General features: G+C 65.1%; 1 protein-coding gene across 1 annotated transcript; it reads right to left on the reverse strand.

Moving 5' to 3' along the window:
• Window positions 1-652: 652 nt before the first annotated feature.
• LOC116781917 (pyruvate carboxylase, mitochondrial-like) lies at window positions 653-18,654 on the reverse strand (the record flags this gene model as incomplete). Its single annotated transcript, XM_032677723.1, is given in 11 exon segments — window positions 653-890; window positions 4,655-4,817; window positions 5,840-5,958; window positions 6,788-6,939; window positions 7,514-7,631; window positions 8,911-9,056; window positions 10,469-10,634; window positions 12,096-12,280; window positions 14,565-14,667; window positions 14,669-14,695; window positions 18,634-18,654. Coding segments are annotated over 11 exon segments (1,423 nt in total), but the record flags the coding sequence as incomplete, so codon positions are not given.
• Window positions 18,655-18,765: the final 111 nt, after the last annotated feature.

Here is an 18,765-nt window from a genome sequence, read left to right on the forward strand (position 1 = left end):
ACCCCCTCGTACACCCCACAGAGCCCCCCCAAAACCCCCCCCGACCCCCTCGTGCACCACACCAGACCCCCCTAAATACCCCCCACGCCCCCCAACTCCCTCCTGCACCCCCCAAAAGCCCCCCAATATTCACCAAAGCCCCCCAACCCCCTCCTGCACCCCCAAAAGCCCCCCCAATATCCCCCAAAGCCCCCAACCCCCTCGTGCACCCCACAGAGCCCCCCCAATATCCCCCAAAACCCTCATGCACCCCACCAGACCCCCCTAAATACCCCCCACGCCCCCCAACCCCCTCCTGGCCCCTCCCCGAGCCCCCCCCCCCAAATACCCCCCAACCCCCTCCTGCACCCCAGAGCCCCCCCAAATACCCCCCAACCCCCTCCTGCGTCCCCCAAAAGCCCCCCCAACATTCCCCAAAGCCCCCAGCCCCCTCGTACACCCCAAAGAGCCCCCCCAAAACCCCCCCAAACCCCCTCGTGCACCCCACCAGACCCCCCTAAATACCCCCCACGCCCCCCAACCCCCTTGGGCCCCCTCCCCAAGCCCCCCCAAATACCCCCCAACCCCCCCCCAACCCCCTCGTACACCCCACAGAGCCCCCCCAAAACCCCCCCAAACCCCCTCGTGCACCACACCAGACCCCCCTAAATACCCCCCAAGCCCCCCCAGCCCCTGCTGCCCCCCCCCGAGCCCCCCCCCGCGCCCACCTTGACCCCCCTGATCCTGAACTCGGCCAGGGCCCGGCTCATCTTGGCGGCGGCCGCGGGCTGGTCGGGCCCGTGGGCCACCACCTTCACCAGCAGGGAGTCGTAGTGGGGCGAGATCAGGGCCCCCTGGAACGCTGAGGCCGAGTCCAGGCGGATCCCCATCCCCTCCCCGGAGCGGAACACCTGGGAAAGGGACCCAAAAACACATAGGGACACCCCAAAAACGCATAGAGACACCCCAAAAACCTCATAGAGACAGCGCAAAAATCCTATAGAGACACCCCAAAAACCCCATAGAGACACCCCAAATACCCTATAGACACACCCATCCCCTCCCCGGAGCAGAACACCTGGGAAAGGGACCCAAAAATACATAGAGACACCCCAAAAACGCATAGAGATACCCCAAAAACCCCATAGAGACACCCCAAAAACCCTATAGAGACACCCCAAAAACCCTATAGACACACCCATCCCCTCCCCGGAGCGGAACACCTGGGAAAGGGACCCAAAAACACATAGAGACACCCCAAAAACCCTATAGACACACCCCAAAAACCCCATAGAGACACCCATCCCCTCCCCGGAGCAGAACACCTGGGAAAGGGACCCAAAAATACATAGACACACCCCAAAAACCCTATAGACACACCCCAAATACCCCATAGACACACCCATCCCCTCCCCAGAGCGGAACACCTGGGAAAGGGACCCAAAAACACATAGGGACACCCCAAAAACACAGAGACACCCCAAAAACACATAGAGAGACCCCAAAAATACATAGAGACACCCCAAAAACCCTATAGACACACCCCAAATACCCCACAGACACACACCCATCCCCTCCCCAGAGCGGAACACCTGGGAAAGGGACCCAAAAACACATAGGGACACCCCAAAAACACAGAGACACCCCAAAAACACATAGAGAGACCCCAAAAACACATAGAGACACCCCAAAAACCCTATAAAGACACCCCAAATATCCTATAGAGACACCCCAAAAGCCCCATAGAGACACCCCAAAAACCTCAGAGACACTCCAAAAATCCTATAGAGACACCCCAAAAACCCCATAGAGACACTCCAAAAACACATAGAGACACCCCAAATATCCTATAGAGACACCCATCCCCTCCCCAGAGTGGAACACCTGGCAAAGGGACTCAAAAACACATAGGGACACCCCAAAACCCCATGGAGACACCCCAAATACCCTATAGAGACACCCATCCCCTCCCCGGAGCAGAACACCTGGCAAAGGGACCCAAAAATACATAGACACACCCCAAAAACACATAGAGACACCCCAAAAACTCCATAGAGACACCCCAAAACCCCATGGAGACACCCCAAAAACCCTATAGAGACACCCATCCCCTCCCCGGAGCAGAACACCTGGCAAAGGGACCCAAAAACACATAGACACACCCCAAAAACACATACAGATACCCCAAAAACCCTATAGAGACACCCCAAAAATCCTATAGACACCCATCCCCTCCCCGGAGCGGAACACCTGGGAAAGGGACCCAAAAACACATAGAGACACCCCAAAAACACATAGAAACACCCCAAAAACCCTATAGACACATCCATCCCCTCCTTGGAGCGGAACACCTGGCAAAGGGACCCAAAAACACATAGAGACACCCCAAAAACACATAGAGACACCCCAAAAACCCTATAGAGACACCCCAAAAATCCTATAGACACCCATCCCCTCCCCGGAGCAGAACACCTGGGAAAGGGACCCCAAAACACATAAAGACACCCCAAAAACCCATAGAGACACCCCAAAAACACATAGAGACACCCCAAAAACCCTATAGAGACACCCCAAAAACCCCATAGAGACACCCGAAAAACTCCATAGCGACACCCCAAATACCCTATAGAGACACTCCAAATATCCTATAGATACACCCCAAAAACCCTATAGAAATACCTCAAATACCCCACAGACACACCCATCCCCTCCCCAGAGTGGAACACCTGGGAAAGGGACCCAAAACCACATAGAGATACCCCAAAAACCCTATAGACACACCCCAAAACCCTATAGACACACCCATCCCCTCCCTGGAGCGGAACACCTGGGAAAGGGACCCAAAAACACATAGAGACACCCCAAAAACACATAGAGACACCCCAAAACCCCCATAGACATATCCCAAAAACCCTATAGACACACCCATGCCCTCCCCAGAGTGGAACACCTGGCAAAGGGACCCAAATACACATAGAGACACCCCAAAAACCCCATAGACATATCCCAAAAACCCTATAGACACACCCATCCCCTCCCCGGAGCGGAACACCTGGCAAAGGGATCCAAAAACACATAGAGACACCCCAAAAACCCCATAGAAACACCCCAAATACCCTATAGAGACACCCATCCCCTCCCCGGAGCAGAACACCTGGGAAAGGGACCCAAAACCACATAGGGACACACCAAAAACCCCATAGAAACACCCCAAAACCCCATAGACACACCCATCCCCTCCCCGGAGCAGAACACCTGGCAAAGGGACCCAAAAACACATAGAGACACCCCAAAAACCCTATAGAAACACCCCAAAACCCTATAGACACACCCATCCCCTCCCCGGAGCGGAACACCTGGGAAAGGGACCCAAAAACACATAGAGACACCCCAAAAACACATAGAGACACCCCAAAACCCCCATAGACATATCCCAAAAACCCTATAGACACACCCATGCCCTCCCCAGAGTGGAACACCTGGCAAAGGGACCCAAATACACATAGAGACACCCCAAAAACCCCATAGACATATCCCAAAAACCCTATAGACACACCCATCCCCTCCCCGGAGCGGAACACCTGGCAAAGGGATCCAAAAACACATAGAGACACCCCAAAAACCCCATAGAAACACCCCAAATACCCTATAGAGACACCCATCCCCTCCCCGGAGCAGAACACCTGGCAAAGGGACCCAAAACCACATAGGGACACACCAAAAACCCCATAGAAACACCCCAAAACCCCATAGACACACCCATCCCCTCCCCGGAGCAGAACACCTGGCAAAGGGACCCAAAAACACATAGAGATACCCCAAAAACCCTATAGAGACACCCCAAATATCCCACAGACACACACCCATCCCCTCCCCGGAGCAGGACACCTGGCAAAGGGACCCAAAACCCCCATAGGTCCCCCATGGACCCCCCAAACCCTACAGCGATCCCACTGCAGGATCCCGGTGTCATCCCTGTGGGGTCCCAGGGTTGTCCCTGTGGGGTTCCCAGTGCCACCCTCGTGGTGTCCCAGTGCCACCCCCGTGGGGTGCCAGCGGTGCCCCTATGGGGTCCCAGTGTCATCCCCACTGAGAGGGGGGCCAGTGGTGTCCCCACAGTGTCCCAGTGCCATCCCTGTGGGTTCCCAGTGTCACCCCCCAGTGTCCCAGTGTCACCCCCGTGGTTTCCCAGTGCCATCCCTGTGGGTTCCCAGTGTCACCCCCCGGTGTCCCAGTGTCACCCCCCGGTGTCCCAGTGCCATTCCTGTGGGTCCCAGTGTCACCCCACAGTGTCCCAGTGCCATCCCTGTGGGTTCCCAGTGCCACCCCGTGGTGTCCCCGCGGTGTCCCAGTGCCACCCCCCAGTGTCCCAGTGCCACCCCACGGTGTCCCAGTGCCATCCCTGTGGGTTCCCAGTGCCACCCCGTGGTGTCCCCCCGGTGTCCCCCCGGTGTCCCAGTGCCATCCTTGTGGGTCCCAGTGTCACCCCGTGGTATCCCAGCGGTGTCCCAGTGCCATCCCTGTGGGTTCCCAGTGCCACCCCACGGTGTCCCAGTGGTGTCCCAGTGCCATCCCCGTGGGTTCCCAGTGCCACCCCGCGGTGTCCCCGTGGTGTCCCAGCGGTGTCCCAGTGCCACCCCCGTGGGTTCCCAGTGCCACCCCGCGGTGTCCCCACCTCGATGCGTCCCGTGTCGGGCTGGAAGCCGCGCGCGGGGTCCTCGGTGGTGACGCGGCACTGGATGGCACAACCATTGACCCGAATGTTCTCCTGCACCAGCCCCAGCTCGGGCAGGGACCGGCCCGCGGCCACCTGGAGCTGGGCATGGACCAGGTCCACACTGGGGGGGCACAGAGGGGGGCACAGGGTCAGGGGGGCACAGGGGGTACGACCCCCCAGTCACCTGGGGCTGGGCGTGGACCAGGTCCACACTGGGGGGGATAATGGGGGGGTTACAGGGTCAGGGGGGCACAGGGGGTATGACCCCACAGTCACCTGGGGCTGGGCATGGACCAGGTCCACGCTGGGGGGGTACAGAGGGGGGCACAGGGTCAGGGGGGCACAGGGGGCATGGGGGACACAGGGGATACCACCCCACAGTCACCTGGAGCTGGACATGGACCAGGTCCACACTGGGGGAAACAATGGGGTCAGGGGGGCACAGGGGGTACAACCCCACAGTCACCTGGGGCTGGGCGTGGACCAGACCCACACTGGGGGGGATAATGGGGTCAGGGGGGCACAGGGGGTACAACCCCACAGTCACCTGGAGCTGGGCATGGACCAGGTCCACACTGGGGGGGATAATGAGGGGGTTACAGGGTCAGGGGGGCACAGGGGGTACCACCCCACAGTCACCTGGGGCTGGGCATGGACCAGGTCCACATTGGGGGAATAATGGGGTCAGGGGGACACAGGGGGGCACAGGGGATACCACCCCATGGGCACCTGGGGCTGGGCATGGACCAGGTCCCGTTATTTCACGTGTTCAACACCCCGGAGTTTTGGGGTTCCCCTGCTACCCCGAGTGTTCCCCCAGAATTTTTGGGGTTTCCCCCCGGGATTTTTGGGTTCCCTGGGGTGTTTTTTGGGTTCCCCCTGGGTTTATTGGGGTTCCTCGGGGTGTTTTTGGGGTTCCCCCCGGGTTTTTAGGGTTCCCCGGGGTGTTTTTGGGGTTCCCCCTGGGTTTTTAGGGGTTCCCCGGGGTGTTTTGGGGGTTCCCCCTGGGTTTTTTGGGGTTCCCCCCGGGTTTTTAGGGTTCCCCGGGGTGTTTTGGGGGTTTCCCCCTGGGTTTTTTGGGGTTTCCCCCTGGGTTTTTGGGGTCCCCCGGGGTGTTTTTGGGGTTCCCCCGCCCCGGCTCACTCGGTGATCTCCTCGGTGACCGTGTGCTCCACCTGCAGCCTCGAGTTGACCTCGATGAAATAATAGTCCCCGTTCTGGTCCACCAGGAACTCCACCGTGCCCGCGTTCTCGTAGCCCACCTGGCACCCCAAACCACACAGGTGAAAGGGGGGAGCCAGACCCCCCACCCTATTCTCCCCTGTCCCCCCCAGCCCCCATTTTGGGGGTACCTGCCGTGCCCATCTGGCACCCCAAACCACACAGGTGAAAGGGGGGAGCCAGATCCTCCCCCTATTTCTCCCCTGTCCCCCCCAGTCCCCATTTTGGGGGTACCTGCTGTGCCCACCTGGCACCCCAAACCACACAGGTGAAAGGGGGGAGCCAGATCCTCCCCCTGTTCTCCCCTCTCCCCCCATTCCGTGTTCCCCCAGTTTGGGGGTACCTGCTGTGCCCACCTGGGACCCCAAACCACACAGGTGGGGGGGGAGCCAGACCCCCCACCCTATTCTTCAATGTGCCCCCAGTTTAGGGGTACCTGCCGTGCCCACCTGGCACCCCAAACCACACAGGTGAAAGGGGGGAGCCAGATCCTCCCCCTGTTCTCCCCTGTCCCCCCATTCTGTGCCCTCCCAGTCCCCAGGTACCTGCCGTGCCCACCTGGCACCCCAAATCACACAGGTGAGGGGAGGAGCCAGACCCCCCACCCTATTCTCCAATGTGCCCCCCTATTCTGTGCCCTCCCAGTTTGGGGGTACCTGCCGTGCCCACCTGGCACCCCAAACCACACCGGTGAGAGGGGGAGCCAGCCCTCCCACCCTATTCTGATCTGTATCCCCCCAGTTTGGGGGTACCTGCCGTGCCCACCTGGCACCCCAAACCACACCGGTGAGGGGGGGAGCCAGCCCCCCCACCCTATTCTCCCCTGTCCCCCCCACTCGGTGCCCCCCCAGCCCCCCGTTTCGGGGGTACCTGCTGTGCCAGGCGCACGGCGTCGTTGGCCAGGCGGGCGCGGAGCTCGGGGGGCAGCCGGGCGGCCGGGGCGATCTCCACAACCTTCTGGTGCCGCCGCTGGATGGAGCAATCCCGCTCGTGCAGGTGCACCACGTTCCCGTGGGAGTCACCTGCGGGGCAGGGAACCCCAAAAATGGATCCAGGAACCCCGAAAAGGGATCCAGGAACCCCAGAAATGGATCCAGGAACCCCAGAAATGGATCCAGGAACCCCAAAAAGGGCCCTGGATGGAGCAATCCCGCTCGGGCAGGTGCACCACGTTCCCGTGGGAGTCACCTGCGGGGCAGGGAACCCCAAAAACGGATCCAGGAATACCAGAAATGGGTCCAGGAACCCCAAAAATGGATCCAGGAACCCTAAAAATGGATCCGGGAACCCCAAAAAGAGCCCTGGATGGAGCAATCCCGCTCGTGCAGGTGCACCACGTTCCCGTGGGAGTCACCTGGGGGGGCAGGGAACCCCAAAAATGGATCCAGGAACCCCGAAAAGGGACATGGACACCCCAAAAAGGGCCCTGGATGGAGCAATCCCGCTCGGGCAGGTGCACCACGTTCCCGTGGGAGTCACCTGGGACGTAAGAGAGAACCCCGAAACTGGTCATGGAGCCCCAGAAATGGATCCAGGAGCCCCAGAAAATGGACCCAGGAACCCCAAAAGTGGCCATGGCCCCCCCCCAGGCCGTACCCAGGATCTGGACCTCGATGTGCCGCGGCCTCTCGATGAACTTCTCCACGAACAGTTCCCCGTTCCCAAAAGCCGCCAAGGCCTCGGAGGTGGCGCGGGAGAAGTTCTCCTCCAGCTCCTGCGGGACCCCCAAACCTGGCACCCCGAAATCTGGCACCCCAGAACCCCCCAGGGGTACCCCAAAACCCCCCAGATAGCCCAAAACCCCCCAGATAGCCCCAAACCTCCCAGGATACCCCAGAACCCCCCCAGGGTACCCCAAAACCCCCCCAGGGTACCCCAAAACCCCCCAGATAGCCCCAAACCTCCCAGGATACCCCAAACCCCCCCCAGGGTACCCCAAAACCCCCCAGATAGCCCCAAACCTCCCAGGATACCCCAAAACCCCCCAGGGGTACCCCAAAACCCCCCAGATAGCCCAAAACCCCCCAGATAGCCCCCAACCTCCCAGGATACCCCAGAACCCCCCAGGGGTACCCCAAACCCCCCCAGGGTACCCCAAAACCCCCCAGATAGCCCCAAACCTCCCAGAATACCCCAGAACTTCCCAGGATACCCCAAAACCCGGGGTGCCCCCACCCACTGGGTTACCCCAAATCCAGGGGTTTGGGCGTTCCAGGGATTTGGGCTCCTGAGGATTTGGGGTCCTCTGGGGGATTTGGGCTCTCAAGGATTTCGGATTCCCAGGGAGCCGGGGTTCCAGGGATTTGGGGGTTGCAGGGATTTGGGTTTCGCGGGGATTTGGGCTCCCAGGAGTTTGGAAATCCCAGGGATTCGGAATTCCTGGGGATTTGGGGTCTGGGAATTTGGCTCTGGGGGATTTGGGGTCCTGGGGGATCTGGGCTCTCAAGGATTCCGGATTCCCAGGGAGCCGGGGTTCCAGGGATTTGGGGGTTGCAGGGATTTGGGTTTCGTGGGGATTTGGGTTCCCAGGAGTTTGGAGTCCCAGGGATTTAGGATTCCTATGGGGGGATTTGGGGTCCCAGGAATTTGGGCCCTGGGGATTTGGGGTCCCAGGGATTTGGGGTCCAGGGATTTGGGCCCTGGGGATTTGGGGTCCCAGGGATTTGAGGCCCAGGGATTTGGGGTCCAGGGATTCGGGGCCCCGGGGATTTGGGCTTCCAGGAGTTTGGAGTCCCAGGGATTTGGGATTCCCGGGGATTTGGGATTCCTGGGGATTTGGGGCCCTGGGGGATTTGGGGCCCTGGGGGATTTGCGTTTCCTGGGGATTTGGACTCCCGGGAGTTTGGAGCCACAGGGGATTTGGGATTCCTGGGGGGGAAATTTGGGGTGTGGGAATTTGGCCTCCTGGGTGTTTGAGTTCCCAGGGGTTTGGGATTGGCGGGGATTTGGGATTCCCGGGGGTCGGGGCTCCCGTGGCTTTGGGGTCCCCGTACCTGGGGCTCCCGGACCATCCTCATCCCGCGGCCGCCGCCCCCGTGGGCGGCCTTGAGGATCACGGGGAACCCGACCCGGGAGGCGAATTCCTGAGCCTCGGCCAGCGACGACACCGGGGACGGCGTCCCGGGGACCACCGGGACCCCTGGGGGGACAGGGGGGTCAGGGGGGTTTGGGGGGCACCCTCGGAACCCCTCAAAACCCCACTGGGACCACCAGGACCCCTGGGGGGACAGGGGGGTCAGGAGGGCTTGGGGGCACCCTCGGGACCCCTCAAAACCCCACCGGGACCACCAGGACCCCTGGGGGGACAGGGGGGTCAGGAGGGCTTGGGGGCACCCTCGGGACCCCCCAAAACCCCACCGGGACCACCAGGACCCCTGGGGGGACAGCGGGGTCAGGGGGGTTTGGGGGGCACCCTCGGGACCCCCCAAAATCCCACTGGGACCCCTACAGGGACAGGGGGTCAGGGGGGCTTGGGGGCACCCCCGGGACCCCCCAAACCCCCCCCCCAACCCCTACAGGGACAGGGGGTCAGGGGGGCTTGGGGGGCACCCTTGGGACCCCCCAAAACCCCCCCGGGACCCCTACAGGGACAGGGGGTCAGGGGGGCTTGGGGGGCACCCTTGGGACCCCTCAAAACCCCACCAGGACCCCTGGGGGAACAGGGGGGTCAGGGGGGCTTGGGGGGCACCCTCGGGACCCCTCAAACCCCACCGGGACCCCTGGGGGGACAGGGGGATCAGGGGGGCTTGGGGGCACCCTCAGGACCCCCCAAAACCCCACCGGGACCCCTGGGGGAACAGGGGGGGTCAGGGGGGCTTGGGGGCACCCTCGGGACCCCTCAAAACCCCCCCGGGACCCCTGGGGAGACAGGGGGGTCAGGGGGGCTTGGGGGCACCTTCGGGACCCCCCAAAACCCCACTGGGACCACCAGGACCCCTGGGGGGAGAGGGGGGTCAGGGGGGCTTGGGGGCACCCTCGGGACCCCCCAAAACCCCACCGGGACCCCTGGGGGGACAGGGGGGTCAGGGGGGCTGGGGACACCCTCGGGACCCCTCAAAACCCCACTGGGACCACCAGGACCCCTGTGAGGACAAGGGGGTCAGGGGGGGCTTGGGGAAAATCCACAGACCCCCCCCCCAGGACACCCCCCCAAAGTTCCCTCAGCCCCCCCAAATCCCACTCTAACCCCCCCAAAGCCCCCCGTGCCCCCCGGCAGCGATGGCGATGGCCCGAGCCTCCACTTTGTCCCCCTCTAACCCCCCCAAATCCCCCTCTAACCCCCCCAAATCCCCCTCTAACCCCCCCCAGTGCCCCCTGTGCCCACCGGCAGCGATGGCGATGGCCCGAGCCTCCACTTTGTCCCCTTCTAACCCCCCAAATCCCACTTTAAGCTCCCCAAAGCCCCCCCCAGTGCCCCCCGTGCCCACTGGCAGCGATGGCGATGGCCCGAGCCTCCACTTTGTCCCCCTCTAACCCCTCCAAATCCCCCTCAAACTCCCTCTAACCCCCCCAAATCCCCCTCTAACCCCCCCCAGTACCCCCCGTGCCCACCGGCAGCGATGGCGATGGCCCGAGCCTCCACTTTGTCGCCCATCTTGCGCACGACGTCGGGGGAGGGCCCCACGAACCGAACCCCCGCGTCCACACAGGCCTGGGCAAAGTCGGCCCGCTCGGACAGGAACCCGTACCCGGGGTGGATGGCATCGACCCCGTTCTCCTGGGGGGCACAGAGGGGTCAGGGACCACCCCCAGAACCCCCAGACCTGTACTCGGGGTGGGTGGCATCAACCCCGTTCTCCTGGGGGGGCACAGGGGGTCAGGGACCACCCCCAGAACCCCCAGACCTGTACCTGGGGTGGATGGCATCGACCCCGTTCTCCTGGGGGGGCACAGGGGGTCAGGGACCTCACCCAGACCCCCCAAACACCCCCTCAAACCCCTACCCGGGGTGGGTGGCATTGACCCCGTTCTCCTGGGGGGGCAAATGAGGTCAGGGACCACCCCAAGACTCCCCAGACCCATACCCGGGGTGGGTGGCATTGACCCCGTTCTCCTGGGGGGGCACAGGGGGGTCAGGGACCTCACCCAGACCCCCCAAACACCCCCTCAAACCCGTACCCGGGGTGGGTGGCATCGACCCCGTTCTCCTGGGGGGCAAATGAGGTCAGGGACCACCCCCAGAACCCCCAGACCTGTACTCGGGGTGGGTGGCATCGACCCCGTTCTCCTGGAGGGGAAATGGGGTCAGGGACCTCACCCAGACCGCCCAAACCCTCTCCAGACCCATACCCGGGGTGGGTGGCATCGACCCCGTTCTCCTGGGGGGCAAATGGGGTCAGGGACCTCACCCAGACCCCCCAAACCCCCCCCAGACCCATACCTGGGGTGGGTGGCATCAACCCCGTTCTCTTGGGGGGGCAAATGGGGTCAGGGACCTCACCCAGACCCCAAACCAGGGGCACCCAGGGGGGTCACAGGACCCCTTCAGCACCCCAGAGACCCCCTCCAGTGTCCCAGCTGCGTCCCCTCCCCAAGGTGTCCCCAGGTGTGTCCCAGGTGTGTTGGGTGTGTCCCAGGTGTGTTCCAGGTGTGTCCCAGGTGTGTTGGGTGTATCCCAGATGTGTCCCAGGTGTGTCCCAGGTGTCTTGGGTGTGTCCCAGGTGTGTTCCCCCCCCCAGGTGTCCCAGGTACCTGTGCCACACAAATGATATCAGGGATGTACAGGTAGGGCCCGCACAGGGGGCAGCCCCCTCCCCCCAGGTGTGTCCCAGGTGTGTTGGGTGTGTCCCAGGTGTGTTCCCCCCCCCCCAGGTGTGTCCCAGGTACCTGTGCCACGCGGATGATGTCGGGGATGTGCAGGTAGGGCCTGCACAGGGGGCAGCCCCCTCCCCCCAGGTGTGTCCCAGGTGTGTTTTACCCCCCCAGACGTGTCCCAGCTGTGTCCCAGGTGTGTCCCAGCTGTGTTTTTCCCCCCCCAGGTGTGCCCAGGTACCTGTGCCACGCGGATGATGTCGGGGATGTGCAGGTAGGGCCTGCACGAGGGGGCAGCCCCCTCCCCCCAGGTGCGTCCCAGGTGTGTTTTACCCCCCCAGACGTGTCCCAGTTGTGTCCCAGACGTGTCCCAGACGTGTCCCAGCTGTGTTTTCCCCCCCCAGGTGTGTTTTTCCCCCCCAGGTACCTGTGCCACGCGGATGATGTCGGGGATGTGCAGGTAGGCCTGCACGGGGGGCAGCCCCCTGCCCACCAAATAGGCCTCGTCGGCCTTCTGGCGATGCATCTGCCCCGTGTCCTGCTCCGAGTACACGGCCACCGTCCGGATCCCCAGCTCCGTGCACGCCCGGAACACCCGGATGGCGATCTCACCTGGGGGGGGGGACACACAGGGACAGCTCAGGGACAGCCTGGGGACAGCTTGGGGACAGCCCAGGGACAGGTTGGGGACAGCCTGGGGACAGCCTGGGGACAGCCTGGGGACAGCCTGCCCCACTGGGGACAGCTCGGGAATAGCTTGGGGACAACCCAGGGACAGCTCGGGGACAGTTTGGGGACAACCCAGGGACAGCCTGGGGACAGCCTGTCCCACTGGGGACAGCTCGGGGACAGCCTGGGGACAGCTTGGGGACAGCCTTTCCCACTGGGGACATGGCCACCGTCCGGATCCCCAGCTCCGTGCACGCCCGGAACACCCGGATGGCGATCTCACCTGGGGGGGACACAGGGACAGCTCGGGGACAGCCTGGGGACAGCTTGGGGACACATGGGGACAGCCTGGGGACAGCTCGGGGACAACCTGGGGACAGCTTAGGGACAGCTCGGGGACAGCCCAGGGACAGCTTGGGGACAGCTCGGGGACAACTTGGGGACAGCCTGGGGACAGCCTGGGGACAGCCTGGGGACAGCCTACCCCACTGGGGACAGCTTGGGGACAGCTCAGGGACAGCTTGGGGACAATCTGGGGACAGCTTGGTTATAGCCTGGGGACAGCCCAGGGACAGCTTGGGGACAGCCTGGGGACAGCTTGGGGACAAGCCAGGAACAGGTTGGGGATAGCCTGCCCCACTAGGGACAGCTTAGGGACAGCCTGGAGACAGCTCAGGGACAGCCTGGGGACAGCCTGGGGACAGCCTGTCCCACTGGGGACAGCTTGGGGACAGCCTGGGGACAGCTTGGGAACAACCTGGGGACAGCTCGGGGACAGCCTGGGGACAGCCTGGGGACAGCTTGGGGACAGCCTGGGGACAGCCTGGGGACAACCCAGGGACAGCTCAGGGACAGTCTGCCCCACTGAGGACAGCTCAGGGACAGCCTGGGGACAGCTTGGGGACAGCCTGCCCCACTGGGGACAGCTCAGGGACAGCCTGGGGACAGCCTGTCCCACTGGGGACAGCTCAGGGACAGCCTGTCCCACTGGGGACACGGTCACCGTCCGGATCCCCAGCTCCGTGCACACCCAGAACACCCGGATGGCGATCTCACCTGGGGGGGTGACACGGAATGGGGGGCATGGAGACACCCCTGTGCCACGGGGACACGAGACTGGGGACGCAGGGATGTGGAACTGGGGATGTGGGGACACCTCTGTGTCACGGGGGACACCCCAAAGGGGAGGGGGGGACACGGACACTGCCCCGATCCCGAGCTCCGGGCAGGGCTGGAACACCCGGGTGGGATTTCATGTGGGGGGGTCACATGGGGACAGCTTGGGGACAGTTTGGGGACAGCTTGGGGACAGCCTGTGCCATTGGGGACACTTGGGGACAGCTTGGGGACACCCTGTGCCACTGGGGACACTTGGGGACAGCTTGGGGACACCCTGTGCCATTGGGGACACTTGGGGACAGCTTGGGGACACCCTGTGCCATTGGGGACACCCCAAAGGAGGGGACAGGACACGGGCACTGCCCTGATCCCGAGCTCCGGAACAGCCGGATCCTGATCCCACCTCGGGGGACACTCGGGGACAAGGGGGGTTGGGGGGGTCAGGGGGGGTTCAAGGGGGGTCAGGGGGGATCAGAGGGGGTTCAAGGGGGTTCAAGGGGGGACCGGGGGGGGTTCAAGGGGGGTTAGGGGGGGTTGGGGGGGGTCAAGGGGGGTCAGGGGGGGACCGGGGGGGGGTTCAAGGGGGGCCAGGGGGGATCAGAGAGGGTTCAAGGGGGGCCAGGGGGGGATAAGGGGGGGTTTAAGGGGAGTCAGGGGGGAACCGGGGGGGGGTTCAAGGGGGGCCAGGGGGGATCAGAGGGGGTTCAAGGGGGGGTCAGGGGGGATCAGAGGGGGTTCAAGGGGGTCAGGGGGGATCAGAGGGGGTTCAAGGGGGTCAGGGGGGGATAAGGGGGGGCTCAAGGGGGGCCAGGGGGGGACGGGGAGGGGTTCAAGGGGGGTCAGGGGGCATCAGAGGGGGTTCAAGGAGGGTCAGGGGGGATCAGAGGGGGTTCAAGGGGGGTCAGGGGGAAATCGGGGGGGTCCAGGGGGTGTCAGAAGGTTCCCAGGGGACACAGGGGGGTTCAGGAGATGTTGAGGGGGGTTGGGGGGCCAGGGGGGTGTCAAGGGAGGTCAGGAGGGATCAGGGGGGTCAGGGGGGGTCAGGGGGTTCCCAGGGTTCACAAGGGGGTCAGGGGGAGTTGGGGGGGGGTCATGGCTAGTAACTCACCCCTGTTGGCCACCAGGACCTTGCGCAGGGGTTGGTAACTCACGGCCCGGGCGGGGCCGGGGGGGCCCCGGAGCAGCCGCAGCCCCAGCAGGGCCCGGCCCCCCCCCCCGGGGGAGGCACAGCTGGAACATCTGGGGGGGGCACAGCAGGGGGAGGGGGGTCAGGGGTCAGCAGAGACCCCAACCCCTGACCCCCCAAATTCCCCCAAACCCACACCCGGTGCAGTTCCCCCCCCGAACGTCCCAGACCCCCCCAAACCACCCAAACCCCCCCTAGCCCCCCCTCCCCCAGCACAGTCCCCCCTGAACCTCCCAAACCCCCCCAGAGCCTTCGAACCCCCCAAATCTCCCCCTCCCCCCCAGCACAGCCCCACAAAAACCAGCAGAAACTCCCCCCCTCCCCTTTGCCCCAGTGACCTTTGACCCCTCCTGGACCAAAAAAACATCAAAAAGCACCTGGGCCCCTCCTCCCCTTCATCCCAGTGACCTTTGACCCCTCCCGGGCCAAAAAACATCAAAACGCACCTGAGCCCCCCCCTCACCTTTCCACCAGTGACCTTTGACCCCACTCACCCCATCCCAGGGGGGGTGGGATCTCCCCCAACCCCCCCCCCATAAGAAGCCCCCCCTTTACACACCGGGGACTCTTGCACGAGCCCCCCCCCCTCAGACCCCCCCTTTGCACACTCACCCCCCCTCACAGACCCCCCCCTTTGCACACTCACCCCCCCTCACAGACCCCCCCTTTGCACACTCACCCCCCCTCACAGACCCCCCCTTTGCACACTCACCCCCCCTCACAGACCCCCCCCTTTGCACACTCACCCCCCCTCACAAACCCCCCCTTTGCACACTCACCCCCCCTCACAGACCCCCCCTTTGCACACTCACCCCCCCTCACAGACCCCCCCCTTTGCACACTCACCCCCCCCTCACAGACCCCCCCCTTTGCACACTCACCCCCCCTCACAAACCCCCCCTTTGCACACTCACCCCCCCTCACAGACCCCCCCCTTTGCACACTCACCCCCCTCACAGACCCCCCCCCTTTGCACACTCACCCCCCCTCACAGACCCCCCCTCTGCACACTCACCCCCCCTCACAGACCCCCCCCCTTTGCACACTCACCCCCCCCCACAGACCCCCCCCTTTGCACACTCACCCCCCCCCACAGACCCCCCCCTTTGCACACTCACCCCCCCTTTGCACACTCACCCCCCCCAGGCACGTCCCTCCCCCCCCACCTTGCACAACCCCCCCCCCTGCACAAAGAACCCCCCCCCCTCACGGGCACCTCGGCCAGAGCCCCCCCTTGCCCAAAGACCCCCTTGCACACTCACCCCCCCCCAGCACGTCCCTCCTGAGCCCCCCCCTCACAACCCCCCCCCCCTTTGCACGAGGACATGCCCCCTCGCACAAGGACCCTTCCCGCGACCCCCCCCCCCCACAAGGACCCCCTCACACGACCCCCCCTCACACAAGGACCCTTCCCACGACCCCCCCCACACAAGGACCCCCTCACACGACCCCCCCGCCTTTGCACAAGGACCTCCTTATACGACCCCCCCTCACATGACCCCCCCCTGCACAAGGTCCCCCTCACACGACCCCCCCCTCACACAAGGACCCTTCCCACGACCCCCCCCTTGCACAGGGACCTCCTTACACGACCCCCCCCCTTGCACAGGGACCCCCTCACACGACCCCCCCTCACATAAGGGCCCTTCCCACGACCCCCCCCCTGCACAGGGACCCCCCTGGAACAAGGACTTTTCCCACGAGCCCCCCCCCACGGGGACCCTTCCCAGGACCCCCCCCTTTGCACAAGGACCCCCTTCCCATGACCCCCCCCTTTGCACAGGGACCCTTCCCATGACCCCCCCTCGCACGAGCCCTCCCCCCCCTTCCCCCAGACCCTTTCCAGGACCCCCCTGGAACAAGGACCTTTCCCACGAGTCCCCCCCCCACGGGGACCCTCCCCACGACCCCCTCCTGCACAAGGACCCCTTTACACGCCCCCCCCTTCTCCCAGAACCTTTCCCAGGACCCCCCCGGAACAAGGACCCTTCCCACGACCCCCCCCCCTCGCCCGAGGACCCCCTCGCACACCCCCCCCCCCCCCCCCCCCAGATACCTTCCCGCAGATCGTGTCCCCTCTCCCGGGACCCTCCCACGTGTCCCCTGTCCCGGGACCCCCTTTCTGGCCCAAACTCGCCCCCCCCGGGTCTCCCCCCGCCCCCGGCCGGAGGTCCCGCCCCCCCCTCAGTGAATCATTAACCCGGGGGGGGGGGCAAAGTCCGGGCGGGCGGTCCTGGGGGGCACCGGACAGCACCGGGGGGGGCACCTCTATGGCCCTGGGGGGCACCTGGGGGCACCTCTGTGGCCCTGGGGGGCACCGGACAGCACCGGGGGGGGGCACCTCTATGGCCCTGGGGGGCACCTGGGGGCACCTCTGTGGCCCTGGGGGGCACCGGACAGCACCAGGGGGGGCACATTTGCGGTCCTGGGGGGCACCCGGGGGCCCCTCTACGGCTCCGGGGGGCATTTAGGGCCACCGGGGGGGGAACCTGAGGGCAACTCTCCAGCCCCGGGGGGACACGGGGGGGGCACCTCCAGCCCCCCATGGCCCCATAGAGCCCCGGGGGGGACACCCAGAGCCCCGCACGGCCCCGGGGGGGTCCCGTTACGGCCCCGGGGGGGTCCCGTTATGGCCCCGCATGGCCCCGGGGGGGGCACCTGAGGACACCGGGGGACACCTGAGGACACCGGGGGGGCACCTCCGGCCCTGGGGGGGGATTTGGGGGCACCTCCGGCCCTGGGGGGCACCTGAAGGTCACCGGGGGGCACCCGGGGGGGGCACCGCTGGCCCCGAGGGCACCTATAGCCCCGTATGGCCCTGGGGGGCACCTGCACCCGCGTTTGGCTCCGGGGGGGGACCAGGGGGGCAACTCCGGCCCCAAATGGCCCCCGGGAGAACCACCCAGTGGGGCCAAACTGGGAGCGCTGGTCTGTACTGGGGGGCCAGCTGGGACCAAGTCTCCAGGGCCTAAAGGGGGTCCTGGGCCCTATGGGGGGAGTTTGGGGGGGTCTTGCAGAGGGGCCTGGGTGCCTATGGGGGGGCTGGTCTATGGGGGGCTCCCAGACCCCTCAGGGGGCTGACGGGAGGGTCTCGGTCCATAAATGGGGTCCTTATAGGGGGTCCCGGTCCCCATAAAGGGTCTTGGTCCCTATAAGGGGGTCCCAGACCCCATAAGGGGCTCCCGGTCCCTGTAGGGGGTCCCAGACCCCATAAGAGGGTCCCGGGCCCTATATGGGGGGTCCCAGGTCCTATAAAGGGGTTCTAGGTCCTATAGGGGCTGACAGGGGGGTCTTGCAGAGGGGTCCTGGCCCCTGTAGAGGGTCCCGGGCCCTCCAGGGGGGTCCGGCGGGGGGGTTGGGGGTCACCTCGGACCCACGGGGGGTCCCGGGGGTCGCGGCCCCCGAAACAGCCGATCAGCCCCGGGGGGGGAGGGGAGTCCTCGTCACTGAGGGGGGGGGGTCATGTCGCGATAGTCACGCGATACGGGAGGTCACGTGGGTCCCCCCCGCCCCCCAAACTCACCGCTCCGCGACCGCCGCTTCCCCCGCGTCCCGGCGGCCCCGCTGGCCCCGCCCCCTCGCTTCCTATTAGCCGCCCGCCAGAGGCCACGCCCCCTTTCCCCAAATCCGGCGCCTCAGTGGCCAGCGCTCCTCCACCCCCGCGTCGCCATTGGTTGGACGAGCTGCCACTCCTGCGCGTGACCGCGCCCCCCTCCGCCCACCGGGCGCTGATTGGTCCGTTGGCCTGGCCGCCGGGGAAGGGGCGTGACCTGGTGTCCCCGTGACCCGGTCAGGCCCCGCCCATTCTCGAGGGCCCGGTTCCCCCCGGCGCGGTGGGTCCTCCCGCCCGGCAGGCGGCGCCGTATTCGGCGCCAAAGGAGATCCTCCCGGCCCACAGGCCGCTCTCTATGACTCCCCGCCCTATCCGGAGACCCCCCACAGCCGCTTTGTCCCCCCTCCTACCCCGGGCCGCGCCGCTGCGCCCCCTCACTCCCATAAGGGACGTCCTGGGACCCCTCTGCCTCTCCTCCTGCGCTGCTACAGCCCCTCACAGAATTTAGGGGACATTCCACGGGGCGAGGCGCCCTACAGGGCCCCCCCATGGCCCCTTCTTCCCCTCGGG

The sequence above is a fragment of the Chiroxiphia lanceolata genome, unplaced genomic scaffold (assembly GCF_009829145.1).
Source record: "Chiroxiphia lanceolata isolate bChiLan1 unplaced genomic scaffold, bChiLan1.pri scaffold_92_arrow_ctg1, whole genome shotgun sequence".
NCBI lineage: Eukaryota > Metazoa > Chordata > Aves > Passeriformes > Pipridae > Chiroxiphia > Chiroxiphia lanceolata.